The following is a 21,125-nucleotide window of genomic DNA, read 5'->3' on the forward strand; positions in this document are numbered from 1 at the left end:
AAAAATCTTAAAAAAAAAAAAAAAAAGAACAGTTATGGGACCCCTTGCTACATACCGAAGCTGGAACCTAGTTAGTGTCTCTCCAACCCAGAGCAGATTCTTCTGACCCTGGGGAGATCCTAAATGCTGGCCTCTGTGACATCAGAGGACTGTAAAGCACTTGAAAGGGGTGCAGGAGAGGATGGTACTGAAGTACATCCACAGAGACTGTCCATGGGGGGAATGCTAATGCCAGTGCAGACTCAAGAGTAGGAGCCCATGTGCTGACTGTTAAACTGCTGGAGTGTAGCTGGGCTTTCACCTGGGGCCTTATCACAGACTCATCTGTGACCTGATCCCAAATCTGCACTTAGATGGTTACCTGCTAACTGGCTGGGCCTGCAGTGTCTGCTGCCAGGAGCAGGAGCCATGTTTGTTGAATTAAGTCAAAGCTGGGGTTATAGTTTTTACCTTGGGTATAAGAGGGGGCCAGGAAACTTTTCTCAGGTTAATGGAATTTCAGAATTTTCTGTTGAGGTCTGAGTATGGGAAGCAGGCTGGGACTTATCCGTGGCCTGGCCAAGAGCAGAAAGACAGGGTTCTCCTTCCTTGGACAGCCTCATGAAAGTGGCTCTGGCCAGGGCCCCACAGCCAGAGACAGGGGTGGCAGCTGCCCACTCAGGAAGACTCAGATGACCTGTGTTTATTTTTAGCTGTTTTTGTACAGAACCTGAAAAACCTTTGGACTCTCGGCTTATATCCAAGGTGAGGTGAACAATAAACAGTAAGAAAAGCATCAGCCCCTCTCCTGAGAAGACACCGTGTGCTGATCAGGAACTGCTGGTCCCCTGAAACTGTCAGAACCTCATCATTTATAAATAGCTGAGGAGCTGGGCCACCAGGCTCTAGGTCCTGAGCTGACACCTACCACTTACTGTGCAACCTTGGACAAATCCCTTCTGCTCTCTGAGCCTCAGTTTCCTGAATGATAAAATAAGGGTTGGGGGTAGCCCAGATGATTTCCAAGAAATCACACAGCTCTGGAAAACCACATCCTAGCCTGGATGCTAACCCTGGTCTTTAGCATGAAACAGGTAGAAAAGCTCCTAAAACTGAGTCTTTAGGAAAATGCTTAATTGATTCATCTGTTTTCAGCACTTTCCTGAAAAAGCACAATCTAGATCCAGCTGCAACCAACCTCTGAGCATCCACTATGTGCTAAGCTGTCTCATTAACTGCCTCTTTATAACCAGCCCATCAAAAACTGTCATTGTCTCTATGTCACAGATGATAGGCAGGACAGCAAATTCATCCAAAGCACAGGCTTGGGGCCTGCTTCCTACCTGAGGGTCCTTAAGCAAGTTACTTACCTACTTCCACAAGCTTCAGTTTCCTTATAGGAAACAGAGATAACAATTGTCCCTGTCGCCTGGGGTTTTTTCACGATTTGGATGGAGTGGGCATGAGAAGCACTCAATGATGATTACCCATTACTATTACGAGCACTGCTACTACTGCCATCATTACCATGTCTACTAGAGACAAGAATAAGTAGGCTCAAGCAGAATGTGTGAAAGGACATCACTCAAAATATCACAACATTCTAAAATGTGATCAAGTCCAAGTACAGGTAAGATAGGAGCAGCTCTGGGTCAGTGTTGAGGCACAAAGTCTTCATGTAACTCAGCCCAGGCTTCTCAGCCTCTTAGCCTCTGGGTCTCCATCTATAAAATAGAGGTAATATTTCTCCAGGTTGCAGATTTTGTGTGCTAATGTGAATGAAAAATGCCTGGCAGAGTGTGCAGTGAGCAGAAGGCTGTGGATGAATGTTCTCTCCCATGCCTTCCCATATGCCTCTTTTAAAATTCCAAGAATGCAGCCTGCCCATCCTCTCTTGAAGCCCAGTCCCTGCATGAGAATTCTCGACACACAGTCTCGATGGCCCAGCCGATGGCAAGTGGCCCTATCATGGGACTCAGTTTCCCTCTGAGGACTGAGAGGACCGAAATTTTGTTGTGACCTATGTCCTGGGCCCAGGAACTCAAGGCCACATGTGCACATGGGACAACCCAAGCACATGCATGCACTGACACCTTGTCCAATGGCTGTTGCCCCGACCACACACAACTGTCACCCAGCCAAGGCCACTGGCCTTGGCAATGACTCCCAAGAAAGTGCTAATTGTGGTAGAAGCAGTAATAGTATCCCTCCTGTTTACAGTTTATAAAGTACTCTCACATATGTTGACTAGGTAGGGTAGAGGCTGTGTTTTATCCATCTGTGGATAGCCACTGAATAATGCTAGGTATACCCAGAAACTACTTCTCAAATGAATAAATTTTATCTTTACAACAAGACTTTTTAAGATAACCATTATTCAGCACTTGCTATTAATTAAACTCTACTAAGCACTGAACATGCATCCTTGCATCTCATCCTGGCAACCACCCCATAAGACAAGCCTGATACCAATCCCTATTTTGCAGAAGAGGAAATTGAGGCTCACAGAAGTTAAGTGACATGCTAAGGTGATGGCTAATGAGTGACAGACCTGAGAAGTGAATCCAGATCACAGACTCTGGTTCTTCACCCCTCCAAGTCATTCTCCTCTTTAGCCAGAAGAGGCACCAAAGAGGGGAACAGGAGTAAAGTGTATATACTCTAAAGAAGTATGTCAATAATGCACTGATTAGATTTGGAAAAACGGGAAAAATCCTATTGCTTTCATGAGACAAACTAGAGAAAGCAAGGATCAGCAAAATCATCTTGGCCAATAGGACAGGATCTTTCTCTGATCCCTCGGGCACATTATGATTCCTTTCTAGTACCCCATAGCACGGGGGCTTGTTGGTATCTGTTTTCTGCTCTCCTAAGTTCCCTCTAGCAGGTCCGTCCACCTGTCAAACACTTACCCCTGTGGGAGCTGAGGGAACCATCTTTTGTAAAAGGATGCAGAGTTACTAAGTTCCCACTTCCTTAGAGGTTGATTGTTAGCCCCGACCCAGCCAACAGCTTAGAATGAAGGTGATATCTACTGGAAACAGGCAGGTAAGGAGTGACATGGTCTTGGTGAGCCAGAAATAAGAAAAGCTTCATGTTCTCTTTCCCACAAGAAAAAAATGGAACAGCACAAATGAGGAAACTATTAGCACTGATATTCAGCCAGATAGTCAAGGCAATAGGGAATGGTGGGGACTGTGGCCAACTAGAGTACCTCTAGAAGGAGGTGGCTGCTGCTCAGCTCAGCCAAATGCTGCTGTGCAGGTATGCAGGCCCAGTATCGCCAAATCTTCCAACTTTTTTTTTTCTTTTTAAAGATTTTATTTATTTATTCATGATACACAGAGACATAGGCAAAGGGAGAAGCAGGTTCTCTGTGGGGAACCTGATGTGGGACTTGATCCCAGGTCCCTGGGATCACAACCTGAGTCAAAGGCAGATGCTCAACCACTGAGCCACCCAGGCATCCCACCTTTCAACTTTCCAAAGGATACCAGAATCACATTTCCTTTTTCAACATGAAATCTAATCTCCAGATTTTCAAATGTTGGCATCTAATTCTTTACTTCCTTTTCTTAAATAAAACATGTGAGTGGGCTACCTTTGTCCATGAGCTACATGTATAACCTCTGTATTGATCCTTGTGGTATAGATGGCTGTGCTAAAGATGTCCCCATGCTCCCCAACATTTCAAGCCTCCCTGGCCCATAGGTGAGGTCATGCTTTAGGTTCTGACCAGGTGCCTGTAGTAACTTCTTAGCCAGGCCTGGTGAGAGCTGGCTGCCTCCTCCCATTTCTCTTCCCTGAGGGGATACAGGCCCCAGAGCTATGGGGTACAGATGGCACAGCAAGGCGACAAGATGGAAGCATCTGCCCTCCCCTCCACAGACTCCAGGTGGGTGAGGTCTTGGGGTCTATCAGGGTAGGCAGCCAGCATTTCCTGCCCTCACACACACCTGGAGCATGTGTCTTCATCACAAAAACTACATGGTGATAGTTTAGTACTTCCAGTTTTCAAAGCACTTTACCTCTCCTTTCCTTGCACAGCTCTCAATAAGACAGGATAGGCGTTGTTATTGTACAGATGAGCAAACTGAGGCTCAGGAGGCAGAATTGAATAGGCCTGAGGTGTGTGGCAAGGAAGCAGTACACTGGGATTCTAACTGTGGGCTCCAGAGTGGACTCCCAGTCCAGTGCTCCTCCTCACTCCCAACGGAAGAGCTGACTTTTGCAATGTGAACTCCTTGGCATTCTCTGGGTCACCTGTGATCTCATACAAGGACAGCTCACATCCTCCCCTGCCCATGGCTAGTTGCTTGATGATACACCTCTTACCTTTCCTGTGGATTTGGTCCCCTTCCAGATGCAGAAGTAGCAGATGGTCCAGGCTGCCAGGAGACACAAAGCCAGCTCCCAGCGGAGGTTCCCAATGTGCTCGATCCCATCTGAGATGGCCAAGACCCGGCGCCTGCAGAGGGGAGGGGGGAGAGTCACGGGGGCTTGAGACCCACCCTGGCCCCACCCTGGGCAAAGCTAGTGCTATAGAAGGGCAGGATGGGCCACTGATTCATTTATCTGCCCTCCACCCTTTGCCAAGCACTTCTTCTGAGCTAAACCCAGGGCTGGGTATGAGGGCGCCAGAGAGGAGTAAGACCTAGCCCTCTGTCTTTGTGGATTCGCTCAAAGGGGAAAAGACAGGACAGTTAGCAGATGGTTTATGGTGAGTGTGGCAAAGACTATAGCAAAGGAAGTGTGGGGGCTTTGAAAAGACCAAGAAGCATCTAGCCTATCTTGAGGTTGCCAGGAGACTGAAGGACTGTCCATACACATCCTGGATGCGGGGTCCCTCCTTCAGCAGGTGAAATTATATATCCCTGGCCTGCTAAACTAAATAGTGGCCATCAAACTTGCTTTGGCCAATGGCACCAGAGCCAGGTGGTGTGGTTCGCCATGTTTCCTTTTCCCTACTGTTGTTGTCATGACAGGGAATATGTCAAGATGAAGCCTCTAGAAGCCTGAGTTCCCAAGTGACTACATGAGCCCTCCTGCTGCCCTTTGTCAAAGATGTTGTGTGAGTAAGAAAGCAACTCTATTGCTTTAAACTACTGAGATCTTTGGAAGTGTTTGTTATTATGGCAAAACACAACCAATCGTGATGTAGAAGATTCAGGGAAATCGTTCTGGAAGAAGTGATATTTGAGCTAAATTTTGAAGGATGATGGAATTTAGTCAGGAGAGAGAGGGAGTTAAGGCTGTTTTAGACAGAGGGGATAGCCAGAAAACAGAGCATGGGTTACCTGGAGAATACTGGAGCACAGAGATCAAAAGGGAAAAGCAAAAAAGGAAAACAGAGGAGTATCCCCAGGAGCCTTGAATAGCATGCTGAGAGTAGGGGTATCCCAGAGGACCCAGGCCACAAGAGGGGGAGGACCCCTGGCTATGCTGAGCCAATGCCGCCAGCCACAGCCTTCCTTTAGAACCCATCAATTCTTCAGGGTTGACACAGGCCTGGCTCCCAGAGCCCATGCCTGGGGTTTGTGTTTCTTTAAAGTCAAACTCGCCACGCTCCATATTGTGCAGAACCATGGCACCAACACAAACCCCCTCCAAACTCGCTCCACGAACCCCATTCTGGCTGCCAAACCACCCCCGCTGGACCACGCCAGTTGTCTCAGCTCTCTGGGAACGTCCTTTGAGCAAGCAGCTCCCATCCCACCAAGCATGAAAGCCTTCCTCAGTGTCTGTCTCCCTGGGAATCTGCTCAGGGCCTGATTCTGCATTAATTACCCAATGACACCAATTAGCACTGGTCTACAGGCTCCCTCCGGCCCCACTCCCCGCTGGAGAAATCAGGCAGGCCCCCAAACAAAATTGGGCTGTGGATTTACTTGAAAGGAAGCCAGCTTTCAGACCTAGAGCCAGAAGTGGGAAAATCCACTTACATACACATTTACTGAGCATCTACTATGTACCAGGCACTATATTAATACTGCAGACAAAAAGGTAAGCATGTATGACTTTTGCCCTCTACTAGTATAATTCAGACCAAAAAAAGTCCAAGTTATTTAAGGAAGTAGACAATCACATAGTTAGAACAGTTTTTTGTTTTTTGTTTTTTAAGATTTATTTCTTTATTTTAGAGAGAGTGGAGAGAACAGGAACAGGAAGGGCAGAGGGAGAGGGAGGGAAAATCTAAAATAGGCTCTGTGCTCAGCTCAATCTCAAGACCCTGAGATCATGACCTGTGCAGAAACCAAAAGTCGGATGCTTAACAACTGGGCCACCCAGGTGCCCCAGCAACATTTTTTGTGTTTTGTTTCTTAAATCTTAGTAGCCTCTGGCTTTAATTCCTTTAAAAACTACAGGCCATTAAATAAAACCTTTAAGACTATTATCATAACAGAGCAGCATGCCTCAGAGCATAGTCTTTGGGGAGTGCTTGATAAAAATACAAAAATTCCTGCACCCTGTCCCAGACCCACTGAATCTGTATTTTTTCCATATGACTCCCTGGAAGCTTAATTATGCCACATTTCCCCAAGGATTGCTTTATGCATGTGGCTTGAGCACCACAGAAGTAGAGTTTCCTGGCAATGAAAGAGTGACCTACAAACTCCGTTTGAATAGTATTTTTGAAGAGGACCTGGGGACAATGTCTGGTATCCTTTGAGAAGCTACTGAAGGGCTGGACTTTCTCTCCCCCAAAATACTGTGATGCACCCACTGACTCCTGAAATTCTGCAACTCAGGGTGCTCATCAAGTACCTGGTTTCCAGATAAAGAGTCTCCTAGCTGACATATATCTACCACCTTGCAAACTGCCCCCAATAGCATCCTGAATGCCCATCAGCTGGTGAATGAGAAAGGCTAAGTCCACACAGGAAAGAAAGTGGGCCAGGGCAGATGGTGTGCTTTTCCCAGTCCACTCCAGGCTCTGAATTTTTCATTAAAGAAACACTTACATGAGGTCCCCAGCTAGCAGGGGTGCACATACACACATGCCTTCTTGTTGATGTAGTTGTTTTCTGAACCGGAGTTTGAAACCTGGAAACAGCATGGGGGGTGGGGGTAGAGGGATAGCGAAGGGGGTAAAGCAGCCAGGAGGGAGCTGGCTCAGGTCCCCTCTCCTTCCACATTTTGGATGCTGCAAACTTTTGAGTCATGCAGCCTGCCTCAGCGCCCTCTCGCTTAATTGAACAATCTAATTCCCAGAATGGGAAGCAGATTACTAAAAGCTATGCAGGATGAATTGCCCTTTTGTTCCACCAGACACTATTTGAAAACATCCTCAAATTATTTTCTTTAGGTTTTACCAGAGCTGACTTGACCTTAGGTTTCTAAAGATAGGGGGCTCGGGGGCCAGGTTCTCAGCCTGTGGGGCTGTGGGTTGTTTTGAAACCCACAAGGGCAGCCTTTGAGAGTCCAGGGACTGAGGCACTCAACTCCGGAGACTTGGAGAAGGCACAGCTCTTCCTGGGAAAAAGCTTTCTTAATGACCCTCCCCCAAGAAGTGCTGGGACAGGAGAAAGGTCTGAATAAGGAAGAGTTTGCTGCCAAACCCTGGCAAAAAAAAAGGACCAAGGAACAGACCTCCTGACACTGTCCAGGGAACGGGAATTGTTGAAGACTAGATGGAACTCTTTGGAGGCATTTATTTGAGTTAGACTGAACACCTACTATGAGCCAGGAAGGGAAGCTGATCCTTCATGAGGCATCTCTTTCAGGCCATAAATGCAGAATATTTCTGAATATTATTATCCAGAGACTAAAATTTTAGAGCTTGGAGGTATGATGTCTCTGCTTCCCCAGTCCTTGGCACATACAGAGATGGGCTGGGTTTAAATCGAGCTCTGCTCCTTACCAGCTGTGTGACCTTGGGTAAAGGACATCACATTTGACTCTCAGCTTCTTCATCTATAAAATGGGAATGACAATATCTCCCTTTGATAGGTTTTCAAGCATCATCTAACCCTCCCCACAATCCTTAAAGTTAAGTACAATCACCATCATTTCAAAGATGGAGAAACTTAGGTGCTGAGAAGTTAAATAACTTTCCCAAAGTCATACCAGGAGCAAGGAGCAGAGCTGGGATTTGAACTCAGGGCTCCTGACTCCAAAGCCCACACATTCAGCCCCAGTGCTAGCTCCTAGATTCTCCTGTAACACTAAAATTGCTGCCTTCTTGTCTTCTTCATACATTAAAGCTGTTGGAAAATGCATGCCCCAAAGCTATGTTACATGTCTTTGTGTATAACGTAAATAGTACACAACATATGTCCTTCATACATGTATTAATTTATTCAAGTAGCACTTATCAAGGCGTCTTTAGTGTGCCACTGTTACACTTGGGGATCTGTAAAGAGCTCATGTTCTTTTTTTTAAAAGATTTTATTTATTTGTTCATGAGAGACACAGAGAGAGAGGCAGAGACATAGGCAGAGGGGGAAGCAGGTTCCCTGATGGGAGCCCAATGCAGGACTCGATCCCAGGACCCGGGATCACGACCTGAGCCGAATGCAGTCACTCAACCACCAAGCCACCCAGGTGCCCCCAAGAGCTCATGTTCTAATGGGGAAAGCAGACAAGAAAACAGAACCAGGCATGGAGAGGATAAGGACAGAGAAAAGCAGGGACACTCACTGGGGATGAGATATGGCCAGTATCATGATGTGGATGTGAAAATGGGACTGAGCCAGGGGATCCTGGAGGGTAGGAGGAGAATTAGCAAAGAAGAGGTGGGAGCATTTGGGGCAGAAAGGCCACCAGGTGCAAGAGGCTGGAACGAAGTCTCAGTGAGGCCAGGGAAGAGCACATCAGGGCAGGGTAGCAGAAGCCAGGGTGAGAGGCAGGGGTGAGAACAGGGCTAGACTATGAGCCTTGCTGAGGAGCTGAGGGCAACAGAAGCCTAGTGGAATCTCAAATAGGAGTGAAACCCCATCATGTACATGTTTTGGAAAACTCTCTTTGGCTGCAGGGGGAAGAATGGACAATAAGGGTAGAATGGGGCAGGGTTGCCTTAGTTTGGACACTAAAGGGAGAAGGTCTGGATCAAGGTTAGGGGAATGGCCCTGGAGGGGAACAAGTGGGCTTGAAAATAGCACAGGCACAAGGTGATTGCCTGGGGGTGGTGGGTAGCAGGGAAGCTGGGTCTCAGCTGATACCCAGCTTCACACCTGGATGGATGGGGGCTCTTCAGCTGAGCAGGAGTGATTGTCAAGCAGGTTGGAGGAGAAAGTGGTAAAGAATCAACCTTTTAGACAAGATGATTTTGAGGTGCTTGTAGGACACTCAGAAAGCTGCAATGTCCAGAGGCAATTGGGTCTCTTGCTGTAAAGCTCAGAAAAGAGATGCAGGGAGGAGATTCAGACCTAGACTGTCAGGGTGTGCTGGGAGAGCATGAGGCTGCCTGGGGAGAGCTGGAGGAGGAGGAGGGAGAGGACCTGCCACAGAGCTTCCAGAACCCCAACATTTACAGGGCAGAGAGAGGAAGGGAGGAGCCCTTGTAGGAGGGACACAAGTGTGAGCAGAAAGGCAGGGGAGCAACAGGAGAAGGTGGCATCCCTGGAGGCAGAGGGCATTTCAGAAGGGGAAGCCGCCTATCTGCCAAGTGCTGCAGGGCAGCCTGGCATGAGGGATGGTGTTGCGGGATTTGGGACCAGAAGGTGTGGTGAGGCAGGGAGAGCCGATCCCTGTGGGGCAGACTTCAGGCAGCCGTGGGTGGGGAGCAGACATGCAGTGGGACCCCGTTGAGGTGGCTCTTGGGGAAAGGTTAGGTCTCATGGATCAGAGGCTGTGGTAGCTAAAAGGGCCACACAGAGCACAAAAGTGGTTTTACTTCTGCCTGTTTTGTTTTCAGGTTGGTACAAATGGGATAGTTAATAGGTGAGGGGGGGTGTCAAACACAGGACAGCATGGCGTGTAAGGGAGGAGAGAAGAAAGAATCTGCAGGTGGAGATGTTGTCATTTTCTACAAGAACAGAGAGAAAGAGTTGGGGAAAATCAAGAGGCCAGTTTGAAAGTAACCATCCTTATTAAGAGACTGTCAGGAAAGAACTAGGTGGAGCTGACAATGGAGGGGACCATGGTAGGTGCCACTAACACCCCTACAGCTTGCTTCATTCAGTCCTCATTGTGAGGGCATTATTAGACCCATTTTGTGGGCAGGGAAACTGAGGCCAAGTGAGATAAAGCATCTTGCCCAGATTAGGACTTGAAATCAGGCTCTTCTGGTACCCACACCCCTCCCCCTACTGCTGCCTTGCCAGAAATTGACCCAGGCAGAGGATGCACCTCACTCAAGGCCCCTCCTCCATCCTTCACAGTCCTAGGGAAATGGCTGGAATCCCAAATCCAGTCCTCAGGCATCAGGCTCATTCCCCCCTCTCAGTGTCTCATACACAGAGAGGCTGAGTCCAGAGAGAGGGAAACAGCCTCACACCTGGGGCTTCCCTAGCTTCCAGAGCCAGGAGTGGTCCGAACCAGGAAAGCAAAGAGGGAGCAGACAGCCAGGCCCCTCTCCCCCACCCGCAGAGAGCCTGGGAGAGGCCCTGTGGGAACAGCTCCCAGCGTGGCTGGCCAGCCGGGAGGCCTCATCTTAATGTCCAGCACGGAGCCGGAGCGGGCAAACACATCACCTTTCTTTAACCTGCCACGGAGGAAGTGGTGCCAGGGACGCAGAGACCGCCCTAAAAACTGGCACTGAGGGGCCAGGCTATAAATAGCCTCGCTGGTCTTCCTTCTTGGTCTCCCCAAGCAACAAGCAAACAAAAAAGGGCCCATCACCAAAACAAATGTGCCTTCCCTGCCTGCCCCCTCCAGAATCTCTCTGCCTTCAGGGTTCCGCTGTCACTTCTCTGGGAAGGAAGAAGTGCAGGCCCCCAGCTCTCCCCACATATGGGGGCTTGCTCCTCTGGGCCCTTGGCAGAAGTCCCAAAACCCACTGGAGGCTCAGGGTGAGGAATCTCCTTGTCAAGAAATGGAGGTTTCTGCATCATTCAATCTCTCAGCAGGTTGTTATCAGGTGCTAACTCCTAAGGGCTAAAGCTAAAACAATGAGTAAAACTTACCACCCAGGGATATAAAGATAATAATAACAAGGACCATTAATAATAGCTTCGATTTCCTTCATGCTTATTCCCAAGGGGAATGCGACTGTTATTCCCATTTTACACATAGGAAAACTGTGGCTTAGGCAAATTAACATGCCCAGGGAGGTGGAGGCAGAACCTAAAGTGACAGATGTTCAACTCTAGAGCTTGGACTCACTGTCTGGTTGTGGAGAAGATGGGCCAGGACTGTGCCATTCAGGGAATACAACTAGGGACCCAGGTTGGCCTGAGACATCCCCTTAGTTCACACAGATGTCCCCATCAGCCCCCAAACACACTCTGACTTCACTAAAGGATTCATTCCTGTTGTTCCCTCTGCCAGGAATGTCTTTCTTAATTCTCCCAAGCTATAAAAACTCCACCTGTCCTTTAAGCACCAGCTCAAATAAGACAAAGCCTCACAAAGTGCTTTCTCGGTCCTTAGAGTCAGTCCCTCCTTTTACCTAAAGGTTAAGCGAGCATCTAGTATGCACCAGGCAGTCCTACATCAGGGGTCAACAAACTTTTTCTGTAGAGGGCCAGAGAGTAAATATTGTAGGCTCTGCAAGCCCTATGGTTACTGTCCCAACTATGCAGCTCTGTCCTTGAAATGTGAAAGCAGCCATACACAATTTATAAATGAATGAGTGTGATTGTCTTCCAATAAAACTTTATTTGCAATAAAGTTGGATGGAGCAGTAGTCTCTAGACCCCTGTCCTGGGCTAATGCTTTACAAAGAACACTAATCCCTCAAGACACTCAGAGTTCCCAGGTCATACCAGGCCCTCATTGGAGAAAATGATGTACACTGTAGCCCTCCTTTGAGAGTCTCAATGATCATGAGAATATTAAAGGCTCTGAGAAGTCCTGCAATAAAGATACCTTTATAGCTCTGATTAGCACAATGTTTCCCAAATTTATTCAGAAGTGTTTCCTATTAAAGTGCAAATTAAAACCACAATGAGATACTATTTCACATCCGCTAAGATGGCAGTAATCAAAATAACACTAAGAAGTGTCCTCAAGCATGTGGAGAAATGGAACATCACCTATTTCTGGTACTAATGCAAAATGGTTTAGCTACATGGGAAAATGGTTTGGCAGTTTCTTAAAAAGCTAGACCTAAAATTCAGAGATCCTACCCCTAGGTTATTCATAACAACCAAAAACTGAAAGCCACCCAAATATCCATCAACTGACAGACAACCAAAATGTGGTGTATCCATGAAATGATTTAGCCACAAAGAGGGATGGAGTAGTGATACCTGTCATAACAGGGATGAACCTTGAAAACATTATGCTGAGTGAAGGAAGCCAGTGACAAAGAACCCACACTGAACGACTCCATTTATATGCAAAGTCATAACTAGGCAAATCAAGAGGGCGGGAAAGGGGAGGAGTGGTTGCCTGGAGGTGGGAAGGGAGATGAACTGTAAAGGGGTACCAGAGCCCTGAAGAGGGTGATGGAAATGTCCTAAATCTGTATTGTGATGATCTCACAATCGGCAATTACTCAAACTCACTGACTTGTACACCAAAAGGAGAGCAGTCTATGGCATGTAAATGATAACTCAGTTATTAAGAAGTTAGGAAGGAAGTACCCTCTGCCACATTTCTGCCTTTCCAGAGCAATAGTTCCTAGCATTATGTAGAACACACTGGAACAGCGCACTGGCACTCTTGTTTTATTCTCGCCATCCTGAGCAAATGGAGGCTCCGTCTAATTACTGTCCTTTCCTTGGATCACAGACTGATGAGTCGCAGAGCCTTGGACTTGCATCCCAGTCTCCTGTTCTGGTCCCCCTGGCAAGAGGGTGAGATCTAGGGATGTAGAAGGCAGTGAAAAGAGGAGTGTGTGTCTAGAAGAAGGGACTATTAGAGCATCAAAACTCAGGGAAGGGCCCCAAAACTTTGTGCCTCATGGAGGGATGTGAACGGAGGTACTGCAGGTCAGGAGGCAAATTGCAGAAAGGGCAGGCTGAGCAACAGAGAGGCTACCACAGCTTTTGGGAACCCACTGGTTCTTAACATAGCCCATCCTCACCTGGGTTACACGGATCCCACGTAGTAGAGAGGACCCTGCCACCCAAGGCTGGAGTCCCAGGACCCTCCAATTCCGGAGCCTTTCTCCTCCTCACCAGGATTCAGCATGATCTTATAGTGCTGCCCAAACCTTTCCAGCCCTGCCCCTAGGGCTCCCACAGTACCACACCTCTGCATCACCAGCCACCAAAAGCTCTGATGAAGTCTGACCATCTTTGCCACCCCTGGCCCCTCTGGAATGTTCTGTGTCAAGGTTGGCAAAGAGCCACTGTCTGCCATGGAGGGACAGCAAGCAGGAAAGGCACACCTGCCATCAGGAAAAGCCTTGGATGAAGGAGGAGATCCAGGGCAGAGAGTGGGGAGAGTGGGGATCTGTTCCCAGCTCCAGTGTATCCCACCAGGAGATCTCTATCCTTTGAATGTCACCTTACTGGGGAGGAGGGTGGTGGGACAGCAGGCTGGATGCAGGAGGGAGAGGCACTACCACCGGCCAGTTACTTACCACCCACCATCATCACTTTACACTTTGAGGGGTTGGGGTATACTCATTTCACCAATGAGGGAACAGAGGTTCCAAATCACATGCCCAGGGGCCCCACCAGTCAGTGGAAGAGTCCGATCCCCCAGTTCTGGTGCTTTTTCCACATCCTGGATGCCTTCCAGGAGCAGTGTAGGGCAGACAGTGTGTGTGTGTGTGTGTGTGTGTGTAAATCTGGGGACTTTCAAATATTTTCTTGTAATTTCATTAAAAATCATCTAGAATAGAGGTGCCTGGGTGGCTAGTTGGTTAAACGTCTGCCTTTGGCTCAGGTCATGATCTCAGGGTCCTGAGATCGAGCCCCACATTCGGCTCCCTGTTCTGTGAGAGATGAGTCTCTCCCTCTCCCTCTGCCTGCTGCTTCCCCTGCGTGTACATATTTTCTGTCTCTCTCTCTGTGTCAAATAAGCAAATAAAATCTTTTTTAAAGAATCATCTAGAATAGAGATAATGCACTAAAATTTGGTAACAGCCTCTTACGCATTTTGAGCCTGAGTCTTTTTTTTTTAATTTTTATTTATTTATGATAGTCACACACACACACACACAGAGAGAGAGAGAGAGAGAGAGAGAGAGAGGGGGCAGAGACACAGGCAGAGGGAGAAGCAGGCTCCATGCACCGGGAGCCCGACGTGGGACTTGATCCCGGGTCTCCAGGATCGCGCCCTGGGCCAAAGGCAGGCACTAAACCGCTGTGCCACCCAGGGATCCCGAGCCTGAGTCTTAATTAAAGTCATTCATTAAACGCCTATGCCACCAGCTACAAGGCCATGTGCTATATACTCCAGGAGGCCAGCATCAATTTACATCTGTCATCACAGCAGATCAGAGTCTGCCAGTGTCACATGCAATACCTGGCTCAGCTGGAAACCATACTATTCTTCTAAAACCAAGGTTCAAGCCTTTTCCTAAGGGAATCTCTTGAAATCCAGTAAAGATGTAACCCAAAAGGTGGTTCTATTTTGTTTTTGCTGGGTACCAGAGCTTTCTCTTTATTCCCCATTAGTTTCTCCCTCTCTCCATCAATTATATCTCCCCCTCTGCTAAAAAAAACTATTCTTTCAAGAGCATAGGTCCACCAGCCTGCAGAGAGAAAGGACATGCCAGTCACATTCTGTCACAGGATAAAACAGGAAGCTGCTGTCATATTAATGACACAGGCAGGAGGGACCTGGAGGGGCGAAGGGACGCAGGTGGAATTGGAGAGGTCTGCTCTCAGCCCAGGTTTGGCTCTGGCTTGCTGAGGGTCCATTTGGACAAGTCCCTTAACTTCTCTCTGCCTCAGAAACCCCTGTGTGGGATGAGGACCCCTAAGGGATGCTATATCATTTATCCCCCGGGTGGGTGGATTAAATTGAAATAGCACAGCTAGAGGGCATGTTCAGGGCCAGGGCACACAAGCAGTGCTTCCCTTCCCTTGCTCCACCCAACAAGACATAAAAGGAACCTCAGACAAAGCCCTTTTGGTTCAGTACACTGCTACGTCCCATTATTTAGTGTAAGACCTCCGCGATTTTTGTGTTTGTGAAAACAAAAACACTCGTGGCTGATTTTATATACAAATATCTTTACTCCACCAATCAACAAAAGATAATAGTAGTAGATCATAGCTCTTCAGCACTTACTAAGCCCAATTACTATCTCTTCCTCCCATTCTTCAGGCAAGGAAAGCGCATCGCAGAGACTTAAGTGATGAACACAAGGCTAATCCATGACAGCAACAGGATTCAAATTCTTGCTGTCTGGTCCCAAAGCCCAGGTCTCTGTGTCTCCATATCACATCACTGTTCTTTCAAAGAGCACTTCAGTAATTCTGTATACAAGCAGTGCTTCTACCCTAAGCTCTGCTTTCAGAGTTGTGTTCAATCTGTATCATCAGCAGGACTCTGAGCTATGGTCCTTCTTGTGGCGAGGGCTCTATGCAAGCAGGTACCCCAATGCTGACAACTGAGGGCAGAGAGCTCACAACAGGGGTGAGGGGGACCCTTTCCCCTTGGGCCTCCATCACTGGCAGTGGGGAAGTGCTGCATGCTGCTCCTTGAATGGGAGGCCTAGGTCCTGCTTCAGGGGTGGTTACCAGGGCCTATCTGCTGGAAATAAGGGAGCCACAAGTAATCCCTCTCAGCCTAAGCAGTGTGGAAATTGAAATCCTCTTGTGTGTATTCTTTTGCCTTCTTTTACTTAAACATGCTTTCTACGTTTTCTGCAAAAAACAAAGAACTATTTTTACAAAAGGGAAATCCAAGTGTCCACTAGAGAACCCACTTCTGTAAAATGCAGTTGACCTTTAATAGAATTTAATTCCTGAAACTGGGAACTCATTTCCATCAATAGACAGGACAAAAAGAAAAGTTAAGAAGAATGATACTAAATGTATGGGAAAATACTGGGAGGAAGAGACTCTGAATTGTTAATAGTTTTTTTCTTAGGAGGTGGGTCCAGGAGGAACATGCTACAACAGACTCAAAGTTCATACATTAAATCCCAATCCCCAAGGTGATGGTATTAGGAGATGGGGCCATGGGAGGTGATTAGGTCATGAGGATAGAATCCTAATAAGGGACTAATATCCTCATAAAAGGGATTCCAGGGAGTTCCCTGCCCCTTCCACTACATGAGGACACACAAGAAGATGGCCATCTATGACTAGGAAATAAGTTTTCATGACACAGCAAATCTGTCACCACCTAGATCTTGGACTTCCAGCCTCTGGGACTGTGAGAAATAAAATGTTTAAACCACCCAGCTCTGTGGTATTTTTGTTATAGCAACCTGAACTGATGAAAACACATATTTTAATATGTGATACACAAACATATCACATTTATGCAGCTGTTGTGTCTGAATCATGACATTCACTACTATTGCCATCAGTGAAATATTAAATAATTAGGATAAAGAGGATGCAAAGTGCCGATCTGGATTTGCTTTGGTGCATCTCTTGAGAGCTGAGAAGGGCTTGCCCAGGCCAGCTCCTTTCCACTGAGGCTGGTATGGTAAAACCTTGTACATCTCAGCAGGACCCCTTTACTCTTCTCCTTAACTCTGGGCCCCCAACACCTCTCTGGTGGTGAGGACTCAGCAGGAAGGAAGTGAATTCCTCAGTCCATGGGGAAGCACATGTAGGGGGAGGCAGCCTCCCCCCTCCCACACACACTCCAGAGCAGGGCCCTTTGGAGAAACCAGGGCTGCCTGGGGAGGGGAGGCAGTGGGAGCCAAGAGTTTTGAGTTTTATTATATGAACTGGGCAAACCCTCAGCTTCTCCAAGATTATGTTTAATGGAAAAATGGAGATTTTTTTCTTTCTTCTGCTAATCTCAGTGGACTGCTATAAAATTAAATCAGATAATGTTAACAAAAATGATTTGTAAGATAAATAATGACTATTAAGGTAAAACCAGGGTTGTAATTGGGATTTGTCACTCAGGAGGGAATCATTATAATAAATGACAGTATATTCAGTAACTCCTCAAGCTCCTATTTAAAAAAAAAATTATGAAAGCATCATGTTCCTGGTTTTAATTTTTTTAAACTCAAATAGTACAAAAAAGTATAAAACAAAAAATAAAACTTTTTCTACACCCTTGCTTGCCCCCATCCCACTCTTGAGTGATCACCACAGTCAATAGCTTCCTATGTACCCTTCCAAAAACATTCTATGGGAATATGGCATATATATATATATATATATATATATATATACACACACACACATATATATATACACATACACATACACTTAAATATATATATATTTAAAGATTTTATTTATTTGTTCATGAGAGACACAGAGAGAAAGAGAGGCAGAGACACAGGCAGAGGGAGAAGCAGGGTCCATTCAGGGAGCCCAATGTGGGACTTGATCCCGGGTCTCCAGCATCACACCCGGGGCTGAAGGCAGTGCTAAAATGCTGAGCCACCCGGGTTGCCCTATATTTTTTTAATTATAGTATTATATATAACATTCTACACTGTGCTTTTTCCACTTCATTTTACCTTAGAGATATTTTTCCACATCAACACATTTTCTGCTCATTCCTTTTTAGCAGTTCTTGCACATATACCATAATTTATCTAATCAGTATCATATTTTAGAACATTTTACATGTGTCCTTTTTTTTTATTAAAATTAACACAGTGTTGCTGCTGGCATGCTGTTTCTAACTAGTGTGGTCACCCCAGTGGAATAAATTTCCAGAAGTAGGATTATGGGGACAAAGCAAACGTGCTGGCCAAGCACTCAGGGTTATTGCTAACTTGGCTTCCACTGCTGTGTAAAAGCTGAGAGAGTCCAAGCAAATTTAGAGCCTCCCATCTGCCCCCATTAGGAAAAGCCCACCAAGGATGTGTGTGGGTAGTAAGTATCTTAGTGCCAGTGGGTAGGTGGGAGGCATTAATGGATCAGAAGGGCAAGCTTTCTTACTCTCTTGGGGCGTGGCATGGCCAAGCAGAATTACCATCATCCCCACAAGACTGTTTCTACCTATCTTCCCTGACAGGTCAAGACACTACTTCCCAACCCCACCTGCCTTCTCTCCAGGCAGAAACCTCAATTTCATGCACCTGGACCAAGAAAGCGCCCCCATGGCCCCTGCCTCCTGCGTCCACCTGGCAGCGTGGGTGATCGGTCTTAATCCCAGATCTGATCCTATTATTCCATGGATACAGCCCTCGGAAAGGCACTGAAGTCCTTCGCACTTGGTTCCAGCCTCACTGGCTGCCTGCTCTTCCCCAAACACCTCAAACATTCTCCCACTGCAGGGTCATGGCTCCTGCTACTCCTTTGGCCCAAGGGCTCATCCCCAATATCCACAAGGCTGCCTCCCTCACTCCTCTCAGGTCCAGCTCAAATGCCACTTCCTTAAAGAGGCCTTCCCTGATCCTGTGACACTTTTGCTCCCTGCTTGCTGTTTCTTCAGCAGACCAATCCTGACTTAACCTAATACTTTCTGCTTATTTGGCTATCTATGATGTCAGCTCCACCAGGCAAGTCTTTTGTTTTGTTCATGCCGTATCCCAGAACCTACGATGATACCTGACATAGGGTAGGTACTTCATAGAGACTTGTGACTGACCAGATGTTCTGGTCCTGTCTACTTCCTCAGCAAAGTCCTCCACCCTTCCCCAGGCTCCACAGGTAGTAGCACTGCAGGTAAAGTCTACAAACCTCAACATATAGCTTCAGGTGTCTGGGTTCTTATCTGTGCTATTTCCTCCACCCGGCATAGTCTTCACTCACTACACTGGCAAACACATAAACTTCTATTCACCCTGCAAAACCCAGCTAAGCCTCAGCAATTCCACGAAGCCTTCCCCAAAGCCCAGGCATCCAGGCCTCCTCATCTAAGCTCAAGGCAGCTATCCTACAAATATGTTGCTTTATATTTCAAAAAAATCTTATTTTATTATTATATTTTTACTTTCCAGCTTCCTCTTATTAAGCTATATGCTTCTTCAGGTACAGATAGAAGCCCCCTGATCTTTCTGGCTACTGACAAGGTGCCCAGCACCTTGAAGGTTCTCAGAAAATGTCAAAACAACAATCAAGTGAAGAAAATGCACTGAGAGTTCTTCAGATCCACTCTAAGGGGCAAACAGAACTAGCTAATGAGCCTTCTCTAAGAATGCTGAAAAGAATCCAGGTAGGCTTTCAAAGAGCTGAATGACAGCTTCCTTTTAAAAATTAGCTACTACATATTGAGTACTCACCACGTGGGAAGCACATAGGCCTCATCTCATCCAATGCTCTGACCCCCCTGAGAGTTAGGTACTATTACCATCCCATTTTCAGAGAAGCAGATGGAGGCTCAGGGAGGTTAGCTACCCTGGGTGGTGTGTTGGGCTGGTGGAGGAAGAGAGGACTTAAACTGGGTTTTAGAACTTGCTGGCTGAAGTCTACACTATGTACATGAAGGAGGTAATATATTGGGAGTAAGGTACTCCAAACTAGCAGAAGTAGATGGTGCCACCCAGTGTTGGGTTCTGACTTAGGGAAAGGGTCTGAGGCGGGGTGGAGTGGGGGGCACTTCTGACCCTTCAGTAGGAGGCTCAAAGATTGCTCCAGACACACAAGCCAATTCTGCATGAGGACCAGCCATGAATCTTCATGTGCAGAGGTGGGTTGAAGAGAGGCACTGAGCCTCAGTGTCAGGAGCTAAGGTGGGCACCTAACTTACAACCCATCCAAGGTCTTAGTGTATGTTCTTTCCTTTAATCCTCACAGCAATCCAGAGAAGGTGGCAGGGTGGGGAACCGGGCTCATCCCCATCTCACAAACAGGAAAGTCAATCATGAACATTCTTTCTGCAATCAATCCTTTCCAAAGGGTCTAAGCCATACTGGGCTCAATACAGGCGAGGACTTATCCAATCCTCATCTCAGCATTGTAGGTGGGTGTTATCATTATCACTCCCAACTTACAAATAAGGACAACAAACTCTAAGGGGTTAAAAAACATCCATTCATTCATTCATTCACTCATCCATCTCTACTAATATTTATTAAGTACCTAGAATGTGTTGTCAAAACAACAGGAAACAAAGACAGTCCTTGCTGGCATGGGGCTTATATTCTAAGGGAGGGAGGGAGAAAATATGGAAGTAAACAAAGACATGAGGATTACAGGAAGTGCTTTGTAGACAACAGAACAGAGCGATGGAGTTGAGAGAAGCTGAGTGCTGATGTAGCTGGGATGGTCAGAGAGGGCGGCCCATCTGCAGTAAGAAGTAAGGGGCACCTGAGTAGCTCAGTGGTTGATCATCTGCCTTTGGTCATGATCCTGGGGTCCTGGGATGGAGTCCTGCATCAGGGTCCCTGTGGGGAGCCTGCTTCTCCCTCTCCCTATGTCTCTGCCTCTCTCTCGGTGTCTCTCATGAATAAATAAATAAAATCTTAGGGAAAAAAAAAAGATGCAATGATAAGAAGGAGCCAGATACATAAGGATCTGGTGAGGAGTCTGCTAAACAAAGGGAATAACAAATGCCTGTGACTGAGTGTGGGACAAGTATATACAAAGGACAGAAAGAAGGCCTGTGTAGATGAGGGCAATGGTAGAGGGGAAGGAGTCTGAGAGGGAAGCAGTGCTGGGCCCTGGGTCCACAGAAAGAATCAGGGTTTCACTCCAGTTCCTCTGCCTCCCAAAATTTGTGTCCAAAGAAAATCAAGTGGCACATGATTTAGAAATAATTAAAATTTAAAAACTCATCCAGTGAAGGTAAACCAGAAAGATAGGACCTCATCCTTCTGAATAAAGATATAGAACTGAAAACCCTTAGAACTTAATTCAGGCCCAGCACACAGTATGTGCTCAACAAATGCTGGTTAAATGGACACCATGCAAAAGTGATTTCAATTGTATACACAGCAATACATGGATTTGCTGAAGACCTGTGGACCAATGGGATTCACGGTCTTAAGTGAAGAAAGAGCAAATCCCACCTGATGCCATGAGGCTGGTTACATATTTGACAGTACTCAA

The 21,125-nt window shown here is 46.8% G+C and overlaps 1 protein-coding gene across 1 annotated transcript in view; it reads right to left on the reverse strand.

The window, feature by feature from the left end:
- The window catches only part of SLC6A11 (solute carrier family 6 member 11), a 130,227-nt gene that overhangs the window by 97,471 nt on the left and 11,631 nt on the right, over positions 1-21,125 (reverse strand). The window contains exon 5 of the mRNA XM_055344737.1: positions 4,315-4,447. Coding sequence (XP_055200712.1) covers positions 4,315-4,447 — 133 coding nt within the window. The remainder of the gene's footprint in view (positions 1-4,314; positions 4,448-21,125) is intronic.

This window comes from Nyctereutes procyonoides, unplaced genomic scaffold (assembly GCF_905146905.1).
Source record: "Nyctereutes procyonoides isolate TBG_1078 unplaced genomic scaffold, NYPRO_anot_genome, whole genome shotgun sequence".
NCBI classification, from domain to species: Eukaryota; Metazoa; Chordata; class Mammalia; order Carnivora; family Canidae; genus Nyctereutes; species Nyctereutes procyonoides.